The sequence below is a fragment of the Natrix helvetica genome, assembly GCF_964273705.1.
Source record: "Natrix helvetica genome assembly, chromosome: 5".
Classification (NCBI taxonomy): Eukaryota; Metazoa; Chordata; class Lepidosauria; order Squamata; family Natricidae; genus Natrix; species Natrix helvetica.
In genome coordinates, this window is record NC_138551.1 from 90805329 (window position 1) to 90833244 (window position 27916).

At 42.2% G+C, this 27916-nt stretch overlaps 2 protein-coding genes across 2 annotated transcripts in view; both read right to left on the reverse strand.

Moving 5' to 3' along the window:
- The window catches only part of LOC309393252 (hexokinase HKDC1-like), a 63638-nt gene extending 59426 nt beyond the window's left edge, over nt 1-4212 (reverse strand). Inside the window, exons 1-2 of the mRNA XM_081955234.1 lie at nt 4178-4212; nt 422-713 (exon numbers count right to left, since the gene is read on the reverse strand). Coding sequence (XP_081811360.1) covers nt 422-484 — 63 coding nt within the window. The 5' untranslated portion in view covers nt 485-713; nt 4178-4212. The remainder of the gene's footprint in view (nt 1-421; nt 714-4177) is intronic.
- A 1294-nt stretch (nt 4213-5506) lies between these two features.
- SUPV3L1 (Suv3 like RNA helicase) lies at nt 5507-27913 on the reverse strand. The gene is made up of 15 exons (XM_081955235.1): nt 27610-27913; nt 26089-26166; nt 25191-25298; nt 22678-22792; nt 20367-20535; nt 18854-18965; nt 18547-18624; nt 17882-17973; nt 16274-16454; nt 13933-14026; nt 12699-12918; nt 10950-11030; nt 8429-8605; nt 6972-7120; nt 5507-5988 (listed from the first exon to the last, which is right to left on the reverse strand). Exons 1-15 carry the CDS (start codon nt 27896-27898, stop codon nt 5550-5552), a joined length of 2382 nt encoding a protein of 793 aa, XP_081811361.1. The 5' UTR covers nt 27899-27913; the 3' UTR covers nt 5507-5549.
- Between the last annotated feature and the right edge of the window lie 3 nt (nt 27914-27916).

Sequence of the window (27916 nt, forward strand, 5' to 3'; positions counted from 1 at the left end):
CTTAATTTGGTCTTCGTAGCTTAAGTCTCCCCTTGTTTCATAAGTAATAAAATAAATAAGCAAATATGAGCGTGCCCTAGAATGTCAGGTTACTAAATCATCATCTACATCAAATGAATCTTTTTAGTTGATACTTCTGAATTTTATGCACCACTTGGAGTTTTTTTTAAAAGCACATGTACATTGCGATTCTTGGTTTAGTTTATTTATTCAAGTTGCAAGCCACCCAGAGTGGCAATGAGAGGCTGGGTAAGATTATAATGTTAATAAATGGAAGTTATTAGATACAGGGCTGTACTTTTTTTTTTTAATTCCTCCCTCCCTCTCTCCCTCTTTCTACTAGCATTGATTGGCAGGGCGTTCACTCAGACCGCAGCTACTCCCGTTTTGCCTCAAAGAGTCAACACAAACCAGATCTTACCTTTTTGATCTGATCTTCTTTCAGCTTTGTGAAATAAAAGGCCACAAGGTGCACTGCAAGCATGTTTGCGAGTAGTTCGGGGTTGACACCACTGTTCCTGAGGCCAAAGCTGGAATCGATATGCGAGAAGCCAGCAGGATCCTACCACCCAGCCATTTCTCCGATGAGTCTCCAGAGCAGTGGGGCTGAAGTAAAGCCAATCCTTGTGCATGGTTCAATGATTAAGCTTCCAGCGCCTTTCGCTGATTCCCTCCCGCCTCTGGGTACCGTATAATGCTGAGCAGATGGCAAGCTGCCAAGAGGCAAGGGAAAAAAAAAAGAATGATTAGTTACTGGCCCAACTTGGCAATGTTTTACTTTCGGAACAATCCCAGTTGCTATGAGATATCCTTCGCTTCACCCAAACCCAGCACGAATTTCCTTAGGGTGGCACACGTCCAGCTGTCGGGTTTTTCATCTGACTGCAATGAAAACAAGTCACCTCAATGGGTATTATTGAATCCGAAACATTGGGAGGGGAGGGGGGAAGAAATCTTGAGAATGTAGGACCTCCGTTATATATATATATATATATATATATATATATATATATATATGTATGTATGTATGTATGTATGTATGTATGTATGTATGTATGTATGTATGTATGTGTGTGTGTGTGTGTGTATATATATATATATATATATATATATATATATATATATATATATATATATATATATATATATATATATATATATATATATATATATATATATATATATATATATATATATATATATATATATATATATATATATATATTCCTCTTCTTTTGCTTTCCCTCTAGCACTGTAAAATTGGGTAGATTGGAGATGTTTTTGTTCCCTCACATCTTTGCATTGTTTTGTTGGGTGTTTCCTCCCCCCCCCCACCCTCTGGTGGATCTTAATGATTAGCCACCATCTCTGCTGAGGACATATGTTTCCCAAGAAGTTTGAGAAGTGAAATAAGACAAAGATTAACCCTGTGAATGCAGGCTTTGAGGATCTGTTGAACTTAAGGAGACATAAGAGCTGGTTAAGGGTGCCTGTCAGGTTTCTCCTGTTATGTTGGACCCTCATCCCAAGCCAGCATGGGGACCAGCGCAAGGGTTTTTATGTCTGGGATTAGCTGCAAAACAAAGCCAAAACCAAACCCACATTAGCCTTTGAAATCAGACATGGCCATCATCCAAGCAAGCATTATTAAATCTGCGATCATGTGTCCAACAAGAAGAGGTTTTTTTGGGTGTCTGTTTGCAGGAGGGGTTTAAAAAGTCAAGATGACTGCACAATTGAAACCCCCATCCCATTTTAGTACCTGTCCCCTGCGCAACACGTATTAGTGGCAAGGCTTTGATCGCACAAATGTGGTTGCCATCTTGATTCCCCCCCCCACACTATTCAAGATGACCCTGTGTTTGTGTATTCACATATGTATTTCCCCCTCAAAATAATCCCTCTGGATAAAGAAAACTACAGACAGTTAAGGACGTACCGTATTTTTCGGACTACACCCCCCCCCCCCAATGTGGGTGGAAATGTCTGTGCATCTTATAGACCGAATATGGCCCTGTTTTTGGCCTCCCGAACACCCCCTCCGTGTGTCCCTTTGTAGCCAAAAACAGCCAATTTTTGGCGAAAATGGGATGCGCAGAGGGTTTGGGAAACCTGCAGAGTACTCGTGGGGGCTGAGGAGGGCAAAAACCAGACACACGGAGGCCCAAAACTATTTTTTACCTTGTTTTCCTCTTCGAAATCTAGGTGCGTCTTATACTCCGGTGCATCTTATAGTCCGAAAAATACGGTCGATGTTGCTTTCCATTGTTTTACATCAGTTTTTCAACGCTGACAACTTTTAAGATGTGTGGACTTCGATTCCCAGAGTTCTACAGCCAACATGGGGAAGTCCAAACATCTTAAAAGTTGCCAAGGTTGACACTGTTCTAGACATTGGCAAGTCAAGGCAAACAATGCTTCCCAATTAAGCATTCCAGTGACTTAGGAGAAAGTCCTGCTCCAGGAGACTCCAGACTTCTCGTGATAGCTGAGTCCATGTACAAAAGATGTGCAAAGTAATCTCAACATTCCCTCAGAGTGACATTTGGCTCAGCTCAAGAAATAATTTGAGTTTGTTCTCTGCTTTCTTTCTTCATGTGAGGGCCCCCGTCACACAATTGCCTGCAGACAAAGAGATTCATTGTCCACCAGCGACCTCATATTCCCATCACTGGGCAACAGTACTACGCCACCATGCCAATCAAACATGCTTCTCTTTCTTCTTATGGCCTCTGGAAGAAGGCAGTAGGGTGCCCAGATTCCTAAATATCCCATCCTTGTCAGTGAGCAGAGTCAAGAGACGCAAATGGATATGCAAGACGACACAAGGGCAGCACTCTCTAAAAACATACTACTGTTATCAGAATTGTAGAAATTAAGCCCCAAGCAGTGTTTCTCAAAGTTGGCAACTTTGCCAAACAGAACAGCTATTTGCAAGCCTCCCACTATTATAAATACCGTAGCAGATTCTTTCAGCAGGGAGTTAATTTTAGTAGCAGTCTTCCCAAAGAGCCCTTTCACTAACAGAGATTAGAATAAATTTATATCCTACTACTTGATAACCCGGCATTGCCTGTGTATTTATTTATCCTAATCCATACATTTGTCCTCAAAAATAATGCCGGACCAAATGTAATTTCTAATATTGGATTTTCCTCTTTACCAGAGGGAGCCCTCTTGTGGAGTACCGTGAAGCTGTTACCATGGCAATTCCACTGCGCTGTACAGTAGAAGTCATTTTATGGCAGTACAGTAGAAGCCATTTTAAGGCACAACAGGCTGTACATTAACCGAACACCCACACCCTAGGGGTGTTTTACCCCTACAGTATGTTTCCAGAAAGTAAGTCATCTGTGTACCAAATTGCTTGATGCATTCCAGAGTTATGCTGAAACACACACACATACATACAGAGCCGTATGTGTGTGTGCGGATGTGTTTCAGCAGAACTCTACAACGCTTCGATGTGTATCGTGTATGAATGCTGTGTCTATGTATGTGTGTGTGTGTGTGTATACACACACACAGACACAGACAGCATATATATGTGTTTTTGTGTGTGTGTGTATAAAATTTTATATATAAAAATAAATAACCTTGACAAGCTAAAAGAACAAACTCTTTGGTTGGTCTGACAAAGTTTAACATTTCTCTTGGCTTGCTATACAAAAGTTCCAGTTGCATTTGCCACATTCCACCCTCTTCCACTGAACACAAATCCAAAACCTGCCTCTGATGTGATAATCCCTCATACTACTGAATCCTAACAAACGGAAAGGAGTTTTCTGTTCTGTGCGAAGTAACTCCAGATTTTTTTTAAACAAGGGATTAACACAGTAGTGCAGCCAGTTAATTTATGGCCCATGAAATGGGCACTCTTCCTTGAGTCTAATTGCATGCACCTCATTAGAGGGGGTGACCTTCACTTAGATTTCAGATCACCTGAACAAACTTCAAAGGGCTTATAGATGTTACTATGGAGACACTGTGGGAACTTTCCATGAAGGAAATGCTAATCTCAGAAATGTGAGGGTTAGCATTTTAGTTCTTAAAAAGAACTGCAATACAAAGCTTTCGTTTTATATTTCCCAACTGCACACAGCCCACATGCTTTCTTGTCAGAAATCCAAAGCAAACAGATATCTTAAAAAGCTGTTAATATCACAAAGCCACCAACCTAAGATTGCTCCTGAAAGTGGAAGTTCTCTCAATTGTAACTGATGAGTAGAGCTGCCTTTACATCCTCACTTTATACACATACATATATGTATAGTAAACATGCATATCATGTTCAAAATGTCCTTTTTTCTGGATTTAAATGCATCCAAACATTTGATAAAGATCATAAAAACATTTTTTTGTTTCAAATTTACATACCGAGTTGACTCTGAAAGTGTTTTCAAAAGGCAGAGGTCTTTATTAGGTATGATTATGATTTTTTTCCAACTCAAAAGTAACACCCTCCCCCCAAAAATATAACTGTTCATGTGGAACACTTTAAAAATGCTGATTTCTCTGCTAAAGTAGATATCAACCAAGTGGTCAGTCTACTAATCTGATTTCTGGTCAAGTTGTATATTAGCATTTAAACCGCTTTTATCTGCTGATCTACATACTCTGAGGAAGCAGCGGACTGATGAGCTAAGCTCCATTGTTATGGAACAAGCCCAAACATGACTCAATGCTGACCAGTCAACATTTAAGCAATATTTAGGCTCTTTGATAGAATTTCCTAGCTGGAGTCTACATCAGGAGTCTCCAACCTTGGCAACTTTAAGACTTGTGGACTTTAAATCCCAGAATTCCTCAGCCAGTTGTTGGACCAGGAATTCTGGGACTTGAAGCCCACAAGTCTTAAAGTTGCCAAATTTGCGAGCCCTGGTCTACATTAACTGAAATGCAGTTGTTCCAGCTATTACAGGTAGTCCTCCACTTGCAACAGTTTGCTTAGTGAATGCTCAAAGTTAGAACGGCACTGAAAAAAAAGTGAATTGTGACATGATCGTTGCAGCATCCCCATGGACATGCGGTTTACATTCAGATACTTCACAAATGACTCACATTTATGACCGCTGCAGTTTCCCATGGTCATGGGATCACCTTTCGCAACCTTCTGATGAGCAAAGTCAATGGGGAAACCAGATTCACTCAACAGCAGTATTACTAATTTTAAAAACTGAAGTGATTCATTCAACAAATGTGGCAAGACAACCGTAAAAAGGGGCAAAACAAATTTCTCTTAGCAACATACATTTTGGGCTCAACTGTGGTTGCAAATTGAGGACTACCTGTATTATGCCCGCATTGCAATCCCTCATTGGTTTGAGACCTAACTTCTCCTTATTATAGCCGTGCTCTCTAATCTCTCATTTCAACTGAAGATTAAAATTCCTTGCAGTTTTGTTGGCTTCTGTGAAGCTGCGTTGATGCAGAAAACTCACAGATCTCCCCTTATTCGTAGTGAGATTTAAAAAAAAAATCTGGGCAAGATCAGGACACAAAACACTTAAGAAACTACTTTTGTTTTTATTTTAAGCAGAGGCATTGCTTCATTTCTTTTTGTCTTTGTGTTTGTTTGAGCTCCTGCTTTCATGAACTTCAGGGTGAGCATCCTGTTGAGCGAGCCACTCCTTCTCCAACTGCTTCAGCACTTCCTTGCTGAGCAGCCCCTGCTGTATCAGTCTTTCAGTCAGGGGACCCTTCATCGGGCCCAGCTGAGCTCCCGCAGATTGTAAGCTCCTGGCTTTAGGTCCTTTTGCTTTGCGGGGGCCGGGGGCCACCTCTTTGCTTGTGGAAATCTCTGTCATTTCTGCAGGCCTATCGTCAGTTCTGAGGCTCTCCACAGGAATCCCCATTGCCTCCGAAGTGACTTGGGAAGCTTGAATCAGTCTCGTAATATTCAACACTCCGATTTGTATGATGTCATCCAGTTTCTTCTGAATCGCCCTCACGTGACCAGCATCTGGGAACATGTCCATGAATCGGTAACTGTATTAAAAAAAACCACACAAAGCATACAGTCAATTTGAGAATGGGAATTCTTGGAAAAGCAAATCCATTCTCTATGGCTCTACAAATACTTTGTTAGGGGGCATAACCTGACAGAATTTAGTACTGACCAAACTTCAAGGTTACAAAAGGGTGTGGCAAATCTTGGGTCCGTAGCTCATTAATGCAAGCAACTGTATTTGTCCTCTCAAAAGTTTACAACAATAGGGTTTTGACATGCAATATTTTGTTTGACAATTACATTTTTTAAAAAGCTTGATGATTTAAATATTGTACAGGTATCCTTTAGCGACTGACTCATTCAGAGACCGTTTGCCATTACAACAGTGAAGAAAAAGTAATTTTATGACCAGTCCTTGCATTTGCAACCTTTGCAAGTGTGTAAAGCAAAGGAAAGCTGAAGTAAGACCATAACTAGTCACAGTTTCACTTATTGACTACTTCACTTAAAGACCAAGTTGCCAGTTCCAGTGTGGCTGTTAAATGGGGACTATTGTATAGACCAGCATAAAAGATGGGATAAATCTGAGCAAAAGAGCCAATTTTCTGGCATCTGGAAGGCCCGTTTTTAGCCCTCCCAAAGTCTCCGTGCAGGCCCTGCACTTTACCTGGCACCCAAAACGGGCCACGTGGAGACTCCTGGGAGGGAAGGGGCCAGCCAGTCCTTGCAACTACCAGTTCGGTGAACCAGATGTAAAATTAGCATCTGGTTCACCCAAACCGGCTGAATCCCACCCCTGAGGTAATTCCTGGAGAACAGGAACTGGAGAGAGAGAGAGAGATGTCACAGACATTTTGGCAAAGATGGATGTTCACACAAACAGTTCCCCACAGCACTGTAAAATTATATATTATCACAGGAAAAGTGTATCGTTGGGGCAGATTCTCCCAAGAGAAGACAATTTCCTAAGATGGCCCCTTAAGAAGAGGGGGAGGGGAGAACCACTCTTCCATTCCAATACCTCAGCCAGAGATAGAGATCAAGAACATCATGAACGGCTTCAAGATGGACAAGGTCCTTGATGTTCTTGGGTGGGACCAGGGGCCAGTTAATATGTCGGCAGAGCCAATCAAACATCACAGGTTCATTCCTGCTGAACTGCCGTGCAAACTGGAACACAAAAAGACATGATTAGGCAAACAATATATTTCCACAACAGCAATGCCCTCACATTGCCAAACGCTCCCTGCAACAAACGCTCCCTGCAACAACTAAACTGAAGCAGGAAAGCAATTCCCATAATTTATAACATTAACTTTTTTTTACAAAGTTTAGCAGGTTCAAATAACAGGCAAAACATTTTACAATTTTTCAAAGGATCAGCAAAATACTTCCTCTTAGTACTTTGGACATTGGAAGAAAAAGAAAACGGTGAACAATCCTTCTAAAACAGGAAACAATTGTCCGTCTTGCTTTTCTAGAAAACTTCTGGCAATTTCTTATGCTTCATGGAACAGAAACTGTGCTCAAAATTGTCAGTTGAGAGATCAAATCAGATATCCAATCTGCTAATCCTCATTAGCAGTTATAGATGGCCTCTCAGTTGATGCAGTGGGATTGTCTTAACCAACAGTCATTTTCTGAGAAACTAAGCTGGGTCATATGATTCTCCAGTAATGTCTTTCCCCATTGATGCAAAGACAGTGTTTGATCCCACAAACATAGAGGCGACTATGTGAATCAACAAATTATGCTGGGTTGCATTATATTCTCAATTAAACAATCAAATCTATAAACATAAAATCAGAGACAGTGCAAGCGGCTCATTATTTCGTCTCTTTCTATGGTTCTAATGAAATCTACAAAAATTGTTCCTGACATAAGAAATTTTGCAGTTGCTGCTTAGGAAACTGAAGCAAAGAGGGACATTTTGGAAAGACTTATTTAAACTGATAAATAAGACTAAGAAATCTCCTTGCTCCACCAAACTGGCATGCTAGAGAGGTTTTTGCCAGGGATAACTTGATCCACTACAACAGGGGTGTCAAACTCAATTTGAGGTCCAAATCAGAGTTGTAGTTGACCTCCAGGGTGGGAGGCATAGCCAGGAGGTGTGGCCAGCTTGACGTCACTATCGGGGGTGCCTGTGGCGCCCTGAGTGCTCTGCCAGCGAAAACGGGCTCCCGAGTTCCATTTTCGGCTGCCATGGCAGCTGTAACCCTCTGCCAGTGAAAACGGAGCTCGGGAGCCCGTTTCCACTGGCAGAAGCACCATGGGCTGGTCCTTCACTGTTTTCGGGCAGCCCAGCAGGCCAGATAGGCCAGATCCAGCCCCCGGGCCTTGAGTTTGACACCCCTGCACTACAACAAAGAGCACACTTATTTATAACACGTCTACTGTATGAGCATACTGGGAGCTTAGATAGGCTCCCTCAGGGAAATATGCTAAGAAACTTATTACAAAACAGATGCAAATTACCTTTAGGAGTGAGGTGCACACAAAAGGCTCCTTTTGATTAATGGGAGCTGTGCAAAATACGTATCTTGCTCTCAAATGGAGTGGAATGTGTTGAATCATTTTGGCTAAAAATTTGAAGTTATCAACATTGCAGACAAAGTAGAGTCCATCAACTTGAGAGAGGCTCACAAAAATATCCTATTAAAAAAAAACATTTAATTAGACAAAATCCCAGCTCTGTTAAAAACCTTTCAAATAATCATAGACCAGGAGATTTGAAACTTTCTTTCCCAATCCCTGCTTCCTCACAAAATTAGCAGAAACCTGTTCTCTTACTCCGTGTCTTATAATCCGGCCCTTCCCATACACTGTTCTTTCCTCTACAAGTTTTTCCCATGGAAAAAATGTATTTTATAGTGGATGGAAAGGTGAGATCTTTGGAATGTGTGTAATTCCAGAGCCAGAATGTACAGATGCCGTGTAGTTAGCTACCCTGTTTCCTCGAAAATAAGTCCTCCCCGGATAATAAGCCCAATCAGGTTTTTGAGTGCATGCGCTACAATAAACCCTGTCCCAAAAATAAGCCCTCTCCGAAAATATTGCAACACAGCAGCAGCCATGAGGTGACCATGCTAGCCGCCTCCTGCACCTCAAAAATAATAAGACCTCCCTGAAAATAAGGCCAAATGATTATTTCGGGGGGGGGGGGGTAAAAAGAAAATAAGACCCTGTCTTATTTTTGAGGAAACACAGTACAGTGGGCAGCTAAACTTAATAGAGGTTTATTGCTCATGAGACGGAATGAAGAGTTTATTGACAAGTGACAAGGAAAGCAGTGATCTAGCATATACCATTGATACATGTGGACAAGCGGAGTGAATATTGTATTACACTGACTTTCATAGGTCAATAAACAACCAATCCATCCATTCCCAAACCCATTCCCGCCCCCAAAAGAAAGCAACATTGTGAGACCATAAGTAGAACTACAGTAAAATGTAATCATTATCACATTTCCTACAGATAGTTAACAAGCTCAAATAAAATGGATTAAGGGGGCCTGGAAATGCAACCAGGCATCTTTCTCATCAGAGCAATGTGGCAAAACATAGGTTAATGTATCAGGAATTGCCTCACTACAGGGGCAACCCTTGGTTCAAATGGAAACCCCCCATAATTTCCCACAGGTGGTGGGAAGGCATTCAATCTTGCCAGAGGCTTCCGAATGTGGAAAGCCCTACTTGGCTTAGAAATTTAGTCAGCTTGGAAAGAAAGGTGAATGAAAATCCAACGGATACAATGAAGACCCAATGGGTGTCCCACTCCTAGATAAAACAAAATTATCACTTAAAATTAGAGGTGTTCAGCCTCTGGGAAAAATGTAACTCTGACTACAGTAAGAGTTTAATCCAGAAGAAAAAAAGGTTGTTCTATATTCGTGTGTGTGTGTGTGTGTGTGTGTGTGTGTGTGTGTGTGTGTGTGTGTGTGTGTGTGTTCGTTCCAGCATAACTCTGGAATGCCTTGAGAAATTTCAACCAAACTTGATACACAGATGGCTTACTCTCTGGAAACAAATATTGTGGGGCTAAGACACCCCTCGGAGTGTGTGTTCTGTTACGATACAGTCTGTTGTGCCTTAAATGGCTTCTACTGTACAGACGTAAAATGGCTCAGCGGAGTGGAGTAGCCATGGTAACAGCTTCACAGTACTCCATAAGGGGGCTCTCCCTCTGGTAAGGGGGAAAATCCAACATTAGAAATTACGTTTGGTCTGAACATTTTCTCCCTATACCCGGGCAATGCCAGGTTATCAGCTAGTAAAAAATAAATTCAGGACACACACAGCCTATCAAAATCTTATTGCATGTAATTTAGGGGAAAAAATTTGCAAGAAAAAGTGATTTAGAGGAGTTCTGGAGGCAATATGCATCAGGTGACAGGATTGTCTGTGTGGCCTACGGATCAACCATTCCTGACATACATACAGGTCAAGAGTTCTAATTGGCATGGAATCTGTGCTGCTGGCTTTTAGTTGTGTAACACAGTCCCGTGAATGAATAATGAGTTACACAAAAGGAAGTTCCACTTTTCCTCCTGCAGCTCTCAAGAGTCCAAAAAGGAAAGTTGCAGTCACAATTTTAAGTGGCTGCAAAAACCAACGTAAAAACGGTCCCGTTTTGGGAAGATTGCGTGGATCTACCCTGTTTCCCTGAAAATAAGATCTGACTAGAAAATAAGTCCTAGCATGAATTTTTCAGGATGCTCATAATATAAGCCCTACCACCCAAAATAAGCCCCAGTTAAGGTTGTCAGCCAGACGGATGCATTTAGTAACGCATTTCCCAGAAAATAAAACCTAACCAGAAAATAAGCCCTAATGCATTGGGGGGGGGGATAATATAAGACCCGGTCTTATTTTCAGGGAAACACGGTAAAATGATGTGAGCCTAAAACACCTAGCATGCCTCAGCTTATGTAAAGCAGTATTCGAACAGCTGCCTGCTGTAAAGGTAAAGCTAAGTGGCCATTTTCCATTCTTACAATGAGATTTGACAGGGTGGCTCCTGGAAGGTGATATGCAAACATCTCAATCTGCTCAGCTGTGGGGTGCAAGCCAGCAGCCTGGAGAGAAAAAAGAAAGAAAGAAGCTGGGGTCATTTTTCCAACTTTATCAAGTTTTTAGAACATTTGTTGCATTAAAATGGCAACTACAACACACATGTAAAACCAGGCAGAGCTTCCATCATATCAGTGTGGCCGCCACCTTGCCATATTTGGCGAAACTTCGTGCAACCCTGCAGCCTTGTAAGGATTACAAATTATGGGGCTGTTTTAAAGACCTGAAGGAGACCCTTGCTGCTCCTGTTTAGTTTAGTTTAGTTTATAGCAATAGCAATTAAGACTTATATACCGCTTCACAGTGCTTTTACAGCCCTCTCAAAGCAGTTTACAGAGTCAGTCTGTTGCCCCCAACAATCTGGGTCCTCATTTTACCCACCTCGGAAGGATGGAAGGCTGAGTCAACCTTGAGCCTGGTGAGATTTGAACTACCCAACTGCAGCTGGCAGTCAGCTGAAGTAGCCTGCAGTACTGCACTCTAACCACTGCACCCTAGCCACTGTGGCTCTAATTGCACATCGTACAATGAAATTAAATGCCATTTTCACTGTACATTATAACTATAAAAATAAAAACACAAACACACATCCTTCACATGTTATACTGCTCAAAAACAGTAACTGTGAGAGAGACCTTGGAGTCCTAGTGGATGATCATTTGAATATGAGCCAGCAGTGAGCAGCCGCCGCCGCCAAAAGAGCTAATGCAATCCTGGGTTGTATAAACAGGGCATAGGATCAAGATCCCGTGAAGCATTTGTACCGCTTTACAAAATCCTAGTAAGGCCACACCTGGAATAGTGCAACCAATTTTGGTCACTATACTACAAAAAAAATGTTGAGACTTTGGAAAAAGTTCAGAGAAGAGCAACTAAGATGATCAAAGGTCTGTAGACCAAAACATATGAAGAATGGCTGCAGGATTTAGGTTTGGCTAATCTAAAGAAGAGAAGAATTAGGGGGTGAGACATGATAGCAGTATTCCAGTACTTAAAGGGCTGCCACAAAGAAGAGGAGGTCAAATTATTTTACAAAGCACCAGAGGCCAGGACAAGAAACAATGGTTGGAAACTAATCAAAGAGAGAAGCAATCTGGAATTAAGGAGAAACTTCCTAACAGTGAGGAAAATTAACCAGTGGAACAGCTTGCCTCCAGAAATCGTGGGTGCTCCATCACTGGATGTTTTTAAGAAGAATCCAGACCCGTGATGGTGAAACTATGGCACGCGTGCCACAGGTGGCATGCGGAGCCATTTGTTAGACATGCGGCATGCTGGGGGTCACGTGCATAGCATTATGGGTGTGGGCATGACCGTGCATGACCCCCCTGCGCTTCCCCCGCTTTTGGCACATGATCCAAAAAAGGTTAGCCATCACTGGTCTAGACAGTCACTTATCTGAAATAGTATAGGTTCTGCTTGAGCAGCGGGATGGACTAAAAGACCTCCAAGGTCCCTTCCTGCCGATTCATTCTATTCTAATCTCCCTGTGCTAAATATGATTCCAAGTAGAGACTGGCATATCTAGAGGACACCAGGTCATAGAAGGCTATGGAAGAAAGAAATTCCTGGGCTTCTATGATTAACCTCTACTGTGTTGCACATCCAGAGCAGACTCCTTATCCAAGAACCGTAAAAGAAATTTAACAAACTCAGACTATTGATTCATATACCTCTATAGGTTCCACGGACTCACTCAAAATCTTCTTTAGCAGAAGGAGGTCGTCTGCATGCATGGTAGTAACCTCCCCTTCTTGAAATGCAGAACTAAATCGGCCAGCTCGGCCTGAAATTTGTAGTGCCTGAGAAGTGGTAATTTTATTCATTTCCTTTTCTCCTTTTTCGTTGATTTGTGGTTTTATTAGGGAGTTGAAAATTATCCTTTTTATGCTCCTAGAAGAAAGGTAATGAATACTGAAGTCACACAAATTAATATATTTGCATTATAACAATGGGATTCTCCAAATGTGATCCTAGCCGAGCTAACATAACTACCACCCAAAAATGTAAACTGTGAAAAGTTGCTAGAGGACTGTGAGGGAGGTAACAGAGCTCTGTCCAATGCTGAAGCCCCCACAGGGTCATCTGCAATGTAAAGGAAGCCCACCCATGTAATGACATTACAATATTTATCTCATGGCTCTTGACCTCCTCGGTTGATGAAGAGGAGCCTTACAACTATCAAACTCTTTCTGGTGCTATCAATACCAAAGTTCTACAGAGGAATGATTGAGTCTGTCATCTGCACCTATATAACTGTCTGGTTTGATTCGGCAACCCAACAAGACAGAAACAGACGTCAACGGATAATTAGAACTGCATAAAACACAATTACTGCCAACCTGCCTTCCATTGAGGACCTGTACACTGCACGAGTCAAAAAGAGGGCTGTGAAAGTATTTACAGACCCCTCCCATCCTGGACATAAATTGTTTCAACTCCTACCCTCAAAACGACGCTATAGAGCACTGCCCACCAAGACAACTAGACACAAAAACAGTTTTTTCCCAAACGCCTAACTTTGCTAAACAAATAATTCCCTCAACACTATTCACCAAGGCTGCATTACTATTCCTATTAGTCTTCTCATTGTTCCTATCACCCATCTCCTCCCACTTATGACTGCAGGACTATAACTTTGTTGCTTATAGCCTTATGATTTATATTGATATTGATTGTTTCCTGATTGCTTATTTGTACCCTGTGACTATCATTAAGTGTTGTACTTTATGATTCTTGATGAATGTATCTTGTCTTTTTATGTACACTGAGAAAATAGGCACCAAAGACAAATTCCTTGTGTATCCAATCACCCTTGGCCAATAAAGAATTCTATTCTATTCTATTCTATTCTATTCTATCTTGGATTCATTAAAAGATCATTTTTAATTTATCTAGTGTACTTACAAATTGAGACCCATCCCAATTGCATCTGTAGCTACCATGATTTTACACGGATCATCCGGATCATTGAACTTCTTTGCCTGGGTAAGTTTTGTTCCTGAAACAATCAGAACAGATGAAGTCCCAAATACAAGAAGGATCTGAATACTTACTTTTACTTAGATTTACAATATTTACTTTTTAAAAATTCCCTTCTGAAGCTGACATTTTATTTAGATGGTGCAAAAAATGCAGCATCCCAAACTGCATTTAGGGACAGCTATGCTATGTAACTAGAAGGTACATCCCAGGATCACCCCTTCTGCATTTGCGCAGAGATCAGTTATCTGACTGGAGGGGTGTCGTCCACATATAATCATACGTACGTTTATTCATTACATGTTTCTAATAACTAAATGTTCTCAAATTAGTGATTGTACAGTGCCTATGCAACAAGCCACAAAAAACTGCCAGTTCATACTGTGTTTTCCCCCAAATATGACAGGGTCTTATTTTCTTTTGGACCCCCCCCCCAAAAAATAAGCACTTGGCCTTATTTTCGGGGTGGTCTTATTATTTTTGAGGTGTCGGGAGGCAAGGAGTGTGGTCATCTCATGGCTACTGCTGCGTTGCAATATTTTCAGGAAGGGCTTATTTTAGTGCATGCGCTCAAAAGCCCGATTTATCTTATTATCTGGAGGTCTTATTTTCAGGAAATGGTAGGATACCTAAGATTTTTTCTGTCCTGCTTGAATTGATTGCAATTGATGTCCAACAATTTAAAATAAGGGAATAACGGAGTTGGAAGGGATCTTGGAGGTCTTCTAAGCCAACCCCCTGTTCAAGAGGAGACCCTAATACCATCCCAGTGGCATGGCTGAATTATTAAAAGAAAAATATGCCATTTCATTAAAAACAAAAGTCAAGGTTTTTTCTACTTTGGGTGCATTCTCAGTTGTCATAATTTAGTTATGTAGGTGCCTTCATTTTAAAACAAGTACTCATTTATTTATTAGTTTGTGCCTACTAATTGGATTAAAAGAGAGTCATTTGACAATTAGGTTGGATGCTTGGTGTTCACTGTGAGCAGAAGGGAAAAAATGCATTCTCTTTGGTAGAGGAGTATTTCAAACCAAATATAAAACATTTGGCAAGGTGATATTTTGGGGCATGAGATAGTGAGCCAAATAGATTCCTAAAATAAATTCTAAAAAGTGGCATTCCAAACACTTAAGTGTATAGTATATTGGGATTGGGATTATTATCTGGGAAGGTCTTATTTTTGGGAAACAGGATACTAGTAATATCTCTGTAAGGCGACCTCAAATTAAGAAAAATATCGCAGTATAAGAGAAGCTGATCTGTTTGTCTGTGGAAGAGACAGCTGAGGAAAGAAAGTCATCTTCTTAGAATTTTTTAAACAGGAAATGTTGCCACATGTCAATATATACCGTGTTTCTCCAAAAAGAAGGCTGGGTCTTATTTCTTTTTGACCCTACCCCCCAACAAAGGCTAAGCCTTCTTTTTGGAAGCTTCTAATTATTGACTCACCTCATGGTGGTGGCACCGACAGCCCTGCCCAGCAGGACTCCGCTGCTGGCCCACTTCTTCTGCGGCCGCTTGCCGCCACTCGCACGCATCACCCCGACCTCTGCAGCTGATAACAGAGCTCCGGATCCAGAGCTCTGTTATCGGCTGCATACGCATTCCGGCAGGCATCTGAACGCGAAACGGAGGGTGGGGCGATGCGTGCGAGTGGTGGCAAGTGGTTGCAGAAGAAGCGGCCACAGAAGATGAGGCAGCTCCATCTCACACCCCCATCCCCACCCTAGCTTAGTTTTTTTTTAACCTGTGTGCTTTACACTGACAGGAACTAAATGCCTTCTGGGGATATTTTCTAATTCTATTATGGTTTTGGAGTAGATGAAATAAAAAATTTTTTAGAGTGGTATATCCCTGGTGTTTCGCTCTTACATCTTACAAGGAGTCCTTCTGCTATACAAATCTCCCTGAGAGAAAATTATGTCAACCCATTCAGAAAATACAATTCATACACAGTAATAAAAAACATTTTTTAAAGAAGGAACTAAAACAAAAGGAATACACTAAGGTGCATATTATCATCTTCAAGTAGCTGCTGCCTAAATAAGGGGCAGTTAATTCAAGAATCAATAAATGAAACAAATAGTGGATGTAAACGCTACAAAATTCCAACGATAAAGAAACAAAGAATACACCTAAACTATCAGGTATAGAAATATTGAACAATTTAGTAATCAAATGTCAACCCTACTACTTTTCAATAATAATTACAGCGAGGAGTATTTCCCACATATAATTCACCCAAAATATTTAGAATATGTACCTGGTGGAAGACTTCCGTAGATGACTGCGCATTCCAAGCCCCGGAATTCAATTTGTCGACTCACTGAATAAATGTCATTCTTATTGAAGCAAACAATGCAGTCTCCAGGATGAAGGTTATCCAGAGATTCAAGAGCTTTACTCAGAATCTTGATGGGAGTAAGCCTCTTGTACCTTTTCACCTATAAACATACAATATTATGTATTGCCATAACTCGAATACTGAACAAAAGACACTGGTTACCGTCAAGGGGTTCTGAATAGGCGACAAACTCTAACCCTAAAGGGTTCCCAGCATGATCTTAATTACAGGCTGTAAGAACAATTACTAAAAGTGAAGAACTCTTAACTAGCTCTTCTCATCTTAAGAGGCCATCTAGCAACACCTTTGTAACAAATGGAGCTGTTGACATCAAAGAGAACAAATATGGGAAACAAACAGGGACTGCCATTGGTGAATGGCTTTTCTTAGTGGCTGGATGGGGAAGGAGACAGCACTTATTGAGGGGAAGTAACTTGTATATTCACTCACAATTACTTTCTGCTTCAGTCATTAATAAAAGCTGCTACTTTGAGAACAGTATTTCCCTTTGTTGGTTTCAGTTCTAAGTGAATTTCAGAATTCAGAATTTTTGGGAGTGAGGTGACCTCAAAATCCTATAAATTAAAGAAGATTTCTAGATGTTTCTCAATACAATAGAACCTCTGGTCATGAACGCTTCTGAGCATGACCAAATTGGGTTCCGACCAAAAATTTCACAATTCCCCCCCCCCCCCGCGGCCGATTTCCCCTTCCATGCTATATATTTTTTTTTGTAAGCACCAAATTTCCAAATATACTGTTTTACAGCCCTCTGTAAGCGATTTACAGAACCAGCATATTGCCCCCAACAATTTGGGTCCCCATTTTCCCAACTTCGGAAGGATGGAAGGCTGAGTCAACCTTGAGCCTGGTGAGATTTGACTGTCAAATTGCAGACAGCCGGCAGTCAACAGAAGTAGCCTGCAGTACTGCACTCTAACTACTGCACCACCGTGGCTCAAAACAGGGGTGTCAAACTGGTGGCTCGCAGGCTATGTGTCATGCGCAGGCCATGCCCACCCTGGCTCCGCAACGGCAAAAAATGTCATTTACGTCATGTGACACAATCGAGTTTGATACCTGTAGTCTAAAAACACCGTATACAATAAATATCATTGCTCAATTTAGCTTTAATGATACAAACTGTTGGTGGAGGAGATGACTTTTAATATACTTTATCTCTTCAGGAAAAGCTACTGGAAGACGTCTGCACACTAAATTGGACAATATGAGGTGTTGGAAGATCCAGAGCCACTTTTTTGCATCCCTAAGACTCCATTCTGTACATAATTACTCAAAATCAGAAATATAATTACCATTACTTTGAGTGGGAAACACATGAAAACTAGAGTATAAGCCCTACACAGAAGATATATTTTAGAAAAAAGAGAAAGACTGACAAACACTTAAAATGACCTCCCAACCTCCAGGAAAAAGAATGACACCCATGCCCCCAATTTCTCTGCAGCTCCACCCACTGGGCCTCCTTTCTTATCCTGGACATAGAGCGCAAAGCAAAGCACCTACCTCAACCTCTTCTCCTGTAGTATACATGAGCTCTGTCACTAAGTTAATAGCAGCCTCTTCACCACAAACATGGATTTCTTTTGCACAGAGTCCTGAGCAAAATAATGACGTGCAAGCATTACAAAATTATTTTCACGGAACAAAATGCTTTGTCTATACTGGTGTTTCTTAATCTCAGCAATTTTAAGGCATGTGGACTCCAACCCTCAAAATTCCCCAGCCAGCCATTGTGTGGTGGAATGTAGTCCCAAGAGGAAGGGCTTTTCCCCAGGGGGCAAAAAGGCAGAGGAGCTTGGAATGTCTGCTAGGTAGATAAGATGCCCCCACCCATCCACTCCCTAGCAGTTTAGAGTATATCTATAGTTATGCAGATTAATTGCTTTAGTCTGGCAAGATTCTGTCTACAGGCAAACAACAATAAAGAAACTACTAAGTAACTCCATCTGTTGTTCTTAAGTTTTGGAACCTGACAAACTCTTAAAACAAATATCTAAGGCATCCAAAATAGGATTTTTCCATGACTGAAAGTGTTGGCCAATGTACTCTGAACAAATCTGGAGAGCTTGAGATCTGGGAAGATTGCTCTAAAACACTGTGCTGCAAATTGCATACAATATGGATTGAGATAACACCATTTGGCAATAACGAATTCTCCAAAGACATACCCAAGAGTGCTCGTGTCCAGGCCCAGCCTCTAGAAGGATCTTTAATCATCTGAATTTCATCAATCACAGCCACGTCATCTTAAAGAACAGCAAGCAATAAAAGCCATTTATTTATCTATCAAATTTAAAAGTTTACGAACATTCATAAACTCTCACTACAGAAGAGGCATTTCTGTAATGAAGTATTTGAAATGGGCATCTATTCATTTAAAAAATTATTTTGTGTTTTCTCTTCTGGCCAGTTTTGTATACAAACATTACAAGCACTTCAGAACTAAGTATGTTTTTTTTTAAAAAGCATACATACAAGGTGTATTAACGCTGCACATCTCAATGGTGCAAGCCACATGGGCAGCTGATCTCCCTTCAGGATCAATGCAGACTCGTTCTTCTCCCGTAACCAGGTCACATGGTACATTCTGTAACATAAAAAAAATAAAAATAAACATTTATTCCTCAAGGATATAACACTGAAGACATAAACAATACAGTCCAACAAAGCAATTGAAAGCAATAGCAAAGCCACCGATAATCCTCTCTTTAGCAACAATAATTGGGATTGAAATTTTCATCACCATGTGATGCAATTGTGAAGTGTGACATCAAATTAGTTGTTTGCTTAGCAACAACAATACTGCTATCATTAAGCAATGAGGTTTGCAAGCAGGTTAATGGCCCGTGTAAGTGGCTACTAACAGATGGGGAAAGTGTGGATGGCTGGTAAGGTATGAGTGCAGTGACTAACTGCACTCATACTGACTAACAACCTTTCTTGCCTGCTTTTCCATTCACCTTTTTGTGGCAAGGCAGCAGGGAAGGTCGCAAATGACCTTAGGATGCAGCAATGTCCTAAGTGCGAAGCAGTTGCCAAGTCCCCAGACTGGGTTCACGTGATTGTATGGGTGCTGGGCTGGCTGTAATTTTGAGATCCATTCATAAGTACATTCATTGTAACGGTGAATGGTTGCTGAAGATGGTTGTTAATTGAGGTCTATCTGTGGTCTTGTGACATAATGGATTCACGTAACCTGCACCGGAAGACTTCTATGCAGTGAAAGAAATCTATTTTTCACTGAAAATATGGTCCAGAAAGATTTGGATTCTTCCAGAGCAGACTTCTGAGAGGATTAGTAAATTATAGAAAAGAGAGAAGACCACTGACAATTATATCTTCCCCATTCCAGTGGTGAAAATATTCTCATGGTCAATGCAATTAGTTGAAATCCACTTTTTTTTTTTTGTTATCTTTAAGGTAAAGGTTCCGCTCGTACATATGTGCTAGTCGTTCCTGACTCTAAGGGGTGGTACTCATCTCCGTTTCAAAGCCGAAGAGCCAGAGCTGTCCGAAGACATCTCCGTGGTCATGTGGCTGGCATGACTAAATGCCGAAGACGCACAGAACGCTGTTACCTTCCCACCAAAGGTGGTCCCTATTTTTCTACTTGCATTTTTTACGTGCTTTCAAATTGCTAGGTTGGCAGAAGCTGGGACAAGCTCGCTCCGTTACACTGTGTTAGGGATTTGAACCACCGAACTGCCAACCTTTCTGATCGTCTTAGCTGCTGAGCTGCCATGTCCCACTGGCTATCTTTAGCGGACTCCAAATTAGGAATGCCCTTGAAAAATACTCTAACCTTAAAATCCACCCACTGTCCCTAAAAACTCTTACGTTTTTTTTTCCACTCCATCTTTATAAGCTGTTTTTGGACTCCAGATAAGACACTGACAACACACATTTTTTAACCAACAGCAATGTCCCATGTTAATAGCATGACTGCAACAAAGGGAATTGTCACATGGAAATTCAATGACATACTGACAGCATCATTACTCTTTTGGAAGATTTCGTGAGCCAAGAGCTTTAAAGGACCACAGTATACTCCGGATTCTGCTTTTAAATATCTCTGGATTGCATGATAGGTTTTCCCACTATTTGTAGGGCCAGCATGAAACACGATTTTCCTTTCAACGGCCCTGGCTTCCGGATACCTAGAACACATAAGTAGAAATGTAAAAATAAATCAAGTAATATGAATTTGTACTTAATCATCATTAAATGTGTAACTCTGTAACACTTGGAGGATGGTTTTTAATAGCGAGTTGGATTACTCACCCCTAGGTGAAATGGGTGGGGAAAATGGAATAAGAGAAAGAAAGGAGAAAACAAGGATGTTTTCTTCTTCAATACCACTTTTGTGTCCTTTCTTTCGTCTGGGATGAACAACACACAGCCCTCCCCAGATCTTTTTTTTCTGCCCTGGAGTAGAGCAATAGCAATAGCACTTAAGACTTATATACCACTTGATAGTGCTTTTACAGCACTCTCTTAAGCAGTTTTACAGTCAGCATATTGCGCTCAACTATCTGAGTCCTCATTTTACCCACCTTGGAAGGATGGAAGGCTCAGGCAATAGCAATAGCACTTAAAACTTATATACCGCTTCATAGTGCTTTGCAGCCCTCTCTACCCACCCTGGAAGGATGGAAAGCTGAGTCAACCTTGAGCCTGGTGAGATTCAAACTGACAAATTGCACACAGCCGGCAGTCAGCAGAAGTAGCCTGCAGTACTGCACATTGACCACTACGCCACCACGGCTCTTATACCAGATTGAGAGCCAAGATGAAGTACCAAAGTGGTAACATTTGACAAGGCAATTTTTCAGAGTGTTTACACTAGAAAACTTTTAAGATTCTGTAAGGCTTAATAAATTTATCATTTCTGTTTTCAAACTGAAAGTTAAAGTTTCATCTCAAATATCTGTTTACTGGTGATGTCACAACACTATCATGTCTTCTGAATTTCTTTCCTAAGTACATGCTCTGCCCTCAAAAAAAGAGAATTTTATTCTACTGTAAGCTTCACATGATTTCTCAAACACTCTGTAATTTTTTAATGAAGACATCTTTGGTTGCAGGTAATCCTCACCACCATTCATTTAGGGACTGTTCAAAGTTACAATGGCACTGAAAAAATGGACATATGACTGTTTTTCACACTTACAACCATTGCAGCGTCCCCCCACAGCCCTGTGATCAAAATTCATATATTTATGACAGTTGCAGTGTCCCAGGGTCATGTGATCACCTTTTTGCGACCTTCTGTCAAGCAAGTCAATGGGGAACCCAAATGCACTTAACTATCATGTTACTAATTTAACAGCTGCAATGATTCACTTAACGGTTCTGGCAAGAAAGGACATAAAATGGGACAAATTTATCATTTATCAATTGTCTTGCTTAGCAGAAAAATGTTAGGCTCAATTGTGGTTGTAAATCAAGGATTGCCTGTATTCTAAATACTTTATTTTCCGCTCATTTTAGAAAAAAATATTTGTGATTGTAAGCTATCATTTAGAATCTGAACTTGGTTAAATTTCATTATTGCCACTGACTGCTAGGGCATTATGTTTTTCTGTTGTTCGATCTATTGGAAATATTTTAAGTGAAAAATAGCTTCCATCAAAATTTACCAAATAAACTGAGTGCAAAAGTGGTAAACAAATTATGTACTCTTATTTATGAGTAGTTCTGTTTTAACAGTACAGGAAGTTGAACCAAGTCATTTCTGCACTAAAACTAAGCCCAAGTAAAAGAAGTTGCCTAGAAGCCAGTTTACTTGTCCAAATTTCCAAGTCTCTAAACTTTAACTAAAGCTAAGATAGCCCAACATATATTGTATGCATGCAATTATTTCAAATGAGACTCTGAGTATTCATCAGATATAAATTAATTTGCATATTGCACCAAGTAACAGTATGTTGATGAACATTGACAGGTCACACACAATATACTAAGGCTAACCCATGTCAGGTTAAGTGCAACATGTAAATCCAGACATGGATTGAAATGCTATACCCATTAATTTCAAGCACACCTAACTTAACTGAACAGAAATTACTCCGAAATGAGGTATATCCAGCATCAGAGAAGTCATATTATTGAAATGCCAAAATATATAAATGTTTAATATAAAGCTACATAATCACGTCCAATAGTCAGGATTACAAATAGGTAAAAAATCAGCTTATAATTCCAGTAACATTAACACCCTCCTATAAATCTGATACGTTTCAGTACAAATATAAATGATAATGGTTACACCATAGCTATAGGTGATTTAAAAATCTAACCAGTTTGGAGGCAATCTTAAATCACTGATTTTACGTAGATCATCCATACACTCCAGCATAGGAAAGATCTGCTTAGAGTGTTGCAAGAAAAATGGAAACAGATCATCAACGTGACCTGAGGGATAAAAGAAAAAAAAACATGCATTAAAAAAAATCACAAGTATGCCACATTCAAATGACTTATTTAGGGTATTTGTAGTTTGCTACACAATTTCTGTCTGTATACAATTTTTCACACCTCTAAAAATTAACTGGAAAGTATCTCCACATGACTATCAGAAAATATGACTACTCCAAATTAAACATAACAAAACAAACAATAGAACAGAATAGGGTTTAAGTAAGTTTAATCAGCTCTCTCTGGCTTTTAGTATTTCTTCTAACTTTATATTTTCTGCTATAAAATTGTATTAATCATTGGCTAATGATAATAAGTTTGATTCATTCATTCATGAACAGCTGTGTATCTAATAATACCGTGTGTCCCTGAAAATAAGACAGGGTCTTATTTTCTTTTGACCCCCAAAATATGGCTTGGGCCTTATTATGAGGGGGGGGGGGCTTATTGTTTTGGGGTTGCCGGGTGGCTGCTCTCTTGCAAGTGGGCTCCCGAAGAGCCGGCACAGCCTCGGCTGTATTGCGCCGAAGAGCGCAACACAGCAGCCATGAGGTGACCACACTCACGAGCAGCTGCCCAGCAACCTCTTTCCAGCCAGGCAGAGCACCATTCACTGATCTAGGGTATCCCGAAGGCGTGCACTCTGCCAGCCCCCAATTCGGGATACCCCTAGGTCATTGGCACATTCGGGATACCCCTAGGTCAGGGAATGGCGCTTTGCCCGGCTGGAGAGCAGGGCGGCGCGAGCGCCTGTTTCACCCCTAGCTCGCACGCCTCCCAGCCTCACCATGCCCTGGCCCAGCTCTCCCTGCAGGACCAGGGCCCCACCGCCGCCACGCTCCAAGCGTAACTTCTTTTCCGGCTTCCAAACTCCAAAGATTGGCTGCCGAGTCTTCCGGGAGCCGACCCACAACCATAGAGCGCACTCCCAGAGCAGCCGCTGCTGGAAGACTCGGCAGCCGATCTCCAGAGTTTGGAAGCTGGAGAAGAAGTTATGTTTGGAGCGCGGCGGCGGACAGAAGGAGAATCTCATGGTAGACAGGTGAGGGAAAACACAACCAAGTGCTGCAACCTCTCTGTCTCATTATTATAATTACTGGTTCCTGCTTCCCATTTTATAAAACTGTGGTTCCAAATGGATTAAAGAGGGAGAGAGAAAGAGAAGCAGAGAAAGAGTTGCGAAGCATGGGAATGAAACTGCCCTGAAATAAACAGCTCTGAGACTTGCTGGGTTGTATAGGAACGAGATCCAGAGCAGTAACTCAGCAAACCTAGCCGCGCGTGAAACTAAGGGGAGGCAAGGGAGGGGACTGTTGGGGAGGGGTCGCATCAGCACATCTGCTACCTTGCCCTACCACTTTAAATGCAAACCTCACCTCTCCCAAGCCAAAGACCAACCCATTTAATCTGGATCAGGAGACCGCGCTCCTCTTACCCCGTGCAGCTTCTGTGCACTGCCCAGACTGGCTGAGCCCCCACCGGCGCATCCCGGCAGCCAGGGATCAGCGCGCCCTCCCCCTTCTCAGGCTGGGGAGGAGGGAGACTGAGCCTCCCTCCCACACCGCCCATCACCGCCTCTCCAGCAGCACAAGCGGGGGTCAGAGAGGAACCTCTACGAGTCCTGCCAGTGGCTCCCCCCCCGGTGTGACACTGATCCCCCCCCCAAGTTCTCACCGGAGAACTCTCCCCACCCCTTCTCTATCCATCGCCACCGCCCTGACGGAGATAATACAATAGTGAGACCCAACCTCTTCGATCCGCAGACAAGGGATTTATCAAAGCGAAAAGATCGGCCCCCAAATCTCTCTGCTTAGCAGCTGTCAAACCAAGGAGTAAATAGTGCCTAAGCATGCAAAGAATACGCGTCTTTTTCCAAACCGGAAAAAGTTCGCCCCTGAGGCTGTGCCCAGCTCTTCGCAAGAGAGCAGCCACCCGGCAACCTCCTCTCCAGCTGGGCACAGTGCCACTCACCAACCTAGCGGTATCCTGAAGGCGCCAAGCAACGTGAGCGCCTTTCCCCCCCTCAGCTCCCGCGACTTGGTGCCTTCGGGATTCCGCTAGGTTGATGAGTGGCGCTCTGCCCGGCCGGAGGGGGGGGGGGCAGGGCTTATATTTTTGCCCACCCAAAAAATATGGCATGGTCTTATTTTCAGGACATGTCATATTTTCAGGGAAACACGGTGTTACTATTCAATTATATAAATAAGAGATCTCTCTTTTAAAAAAAGAGGATGCTTATGAAATGTTTTGATCTCCCAAAATTAGTCCAAAATTAGCTCCAACACAGAACATCTAAGTGACCTGATAAACTTGGCCATGATAAAGGGGAAATGATCAGAGACCGTAAAATATATCTGAAGAGCAAAAAGTTGCAGAAGGTTCTATATCCACTTACCTGCACCACAGCATATATCATTGAGAATAATGTGCAGATCAGGATCCAGAAAACTAGACTCTATAATGTACTTCCTAAAACTTATAAATACTTGATGAAAAAGACGAGCTATAAAGAAAAAAACAAAGAAACCTAAGTTCGGTACTGCGTGCAACACTCAAAATTCCTAAAATCTGAATCAAATCTTAATAAGAATACTTTAAAACACGTGTCAATTAAACTTAATTATGTAATTGTTTTTAACAGGACTAATCAAATGAATTTAATTATTAACATTCTCTTCAAGACATTTCAAATCGTATTAGAAACCTGACAACCTAAACCTAAATTTGTATTATAAGCAATATTCAAATATATCGTAAGGCTGGTCCAGCTTTAAAAGAAGAATCTGCTTAAAAGCAATAGCAATAGCACTTATATACCACTTTACAGTGCTTTACAGCCCTCTCTAAACGGTGTACAGAATCAGCATATTGCCCCCAACAATCTGGCTACTCATTTTTACCATCTTGGAAGGATGGAAGGCTGAGTCAACCTTGAGCCTGGTGAGATTCGAATTGCCAAATTGCAGGCAGCCAGCAGTCAGCAGAAGTAGCCTGCAGTAACTGTACTCTAGCCACTCAAAAGGGTAACATATAGCTTCCATGAAACCAATTTGTAAATAAGAGCCAAACACCGAACAGGTCAAAATTCATCCCCTTCATTCCAGTGACACAAATGACTCTCTTTGTTCTCAAAGAGGAAGGAATGACAGTAAGAGTAGGCCCCAGTTGAATAAAACAGTGCTTGCCCCAACTTAGAAGTTAATATCCAAACAAAGATCAAATCTAACCATGTGGTTTTCTAATAACTGAAATAAATATCCAGTAACATTCATTCATCCCCAAGAATTACATACCGTCTAGTCCATTTTCTGCTGCCAGTTTCTGAACTTCTCTCCTCTTGCAAAATTTATTTAATGTCTTCAATACTTCATCTAGAAGTCAAAATATAGACTGCATCATGCTTACTGAATCAACAAACAATACATGGGAAGCCTTTCCTCAATAATTCTGATTGTATTGAAAAAGCTTTGGAAGAAAGCAGCTGTTGGAGAAAAACTGCTTCAGTTCACACTAGGGTAAATTCAGTCCTGAAAGAAATTTATCATTTCTGCTGCCTTCCCTTCCAAGAAACTAGGGACAAAATCTAGCAAGTAAATTTCTGTTATTGGGCACCAAGGATAGTGGGGTGGTCATTTAAAACAAAATACAACTAGAAAAACCAGTAACAATGTTTTTCTCTCTAGTTCCAAAAAGAGCAAAGCGAGTGGAGTGGGGAGGGAATGAAGATTTTGCAGTATCCTTCCCCAGGAGTGGGGAGGGAATGGGAATTTTGTTTCCCCTGGAGCAGTATCCTTCCCCTGGAGTGGGGAGGGAATGGGCATTTTGCAGTATCCTTCCCCCTGGAGTGGGGAGGGAATGGAGATTTTGTTTCCCCTGGAGCAGTATCCTTCCCCTGGAGTGGGGAGGGAATGGGCGTTTTGCAGTATCCTTCCCCCTGGAATGGGGAGGGAATGGGCATTTTGCAGTATCCTTCCCCTGGAGTGGGGAGGGAATGGAGATTTTGCAGTATCCTTCCCCCTGGAGTGGGGAGGGAATGGAGATTTTGCAGTATCCTTCCCCTGGAGTGGGGAGGGAATGGGCGTTTTGCAGTATCCTTCCCCCTGGAGTGGGGAGGGAATGGGCGTTTTGCAGTATCTTCCCCTGGAATGGGGAGGGAATGGAGATTTTGCAGTACCCTTCCCCTGGAGTGGGGAGGGAATGGGCATTTTGCAGTATCCTTCCCCCTGGAGTGGGGAGGGAATGGAGATTTTGCAGTATCCTTCCCCTGGAGTGAGGAGGGAATGGGCGTTTTGCAGTATCCTTCCCCCTGGAGTGGGGAGGGAATGGGCATTTTGCAGTATCCTTCCCCTGGAGTGGGGAGGGAATGGGCATTTTGCAGTATCCTTCCCCTGGAGTGGGGAGGGAATGGGCATTTTGCAGTATCCTTCCCCTGGAGTGGGGACAGAATGGAGATTTTGCAGTATCCTTTCGTTGCCACGCCAACCGAACAGATAGTTTAAAAAGTTGAATTTCAGCACCGATTTATATACCTGTTACCTTGTATATGTTTGGCAAACTAAATAAAATAAAGCCCTCCCCCTGGCACCCCCAACCGGACATTGCCGTTGCCTTCCCCAAGCGGGTCTCCAAGCAAGCCAGGCTCAAGGACGGCTGACCCTCGCTCAGCACCGGCCACCCAGGACTGGCGTGGCGGCTCGTCCCCCTTATGCGGTCACGACCTGCCCGGCAACCCTCAGAGACGCCGCCCGCAGCCAAGAGGAAAAAGCGCGGGAAAACGGGCCCGGCCTCCTCCCCCTCCTCCTCCGCCGGCTTACTCTTATTCAGAGGGCTGGTCAGCTCGGCTCCCACGTCGACCTCCGGGGCAAAGGTTTGCGGGGACACCTGCAGAGGCACGAACAAGGACGTGTCCGGGCATTTGACGCCCGAGTCCTCGTCGCCATTGGAGGACGAGGCGAAGAAGGCGATCCTCGCCCGGCTCAGGCCGCCGGCCCGACTTCGGAGAGCCAGAGGGCATCCGCAGCGGAACCGGCCTGAGGGGAGCCGAGAAAGCAACCGCGCGCAACCGGTCACAGACATGGAAGCGCAGCCCTTCGGATGCCGCATGCGAGGCCGCGCGCGACT

What these genes read in the sequence shown, in the direction of transcription:
- SUPV3L1 (XM_081955235.1), bottom strand. Translation starts at nt 27,898, where the DNA reads ATGCGGCATCCGAAGGGCTGCGCTTCCATGTCTGTGACCGGTTGCGCG. An exon ending in TTAAGATTGCCTCCAAACTG is followed by an intron (nt 20,536 to 22,677) that starts GTTAGATTTTTA and finishes TATGTGTTCTAG; the next exon opens with GTATCCGGAAGCCAGGGCCG. An exon ending in CTGGACACGAGCACTCTTGG is followed by an intron (nt 17,974 to 18,546) that starts GTATGTCTTTGG and finishes TATTTTGCTCAG; the next exon opens with GACTCTGTGCAAAAGAAATC.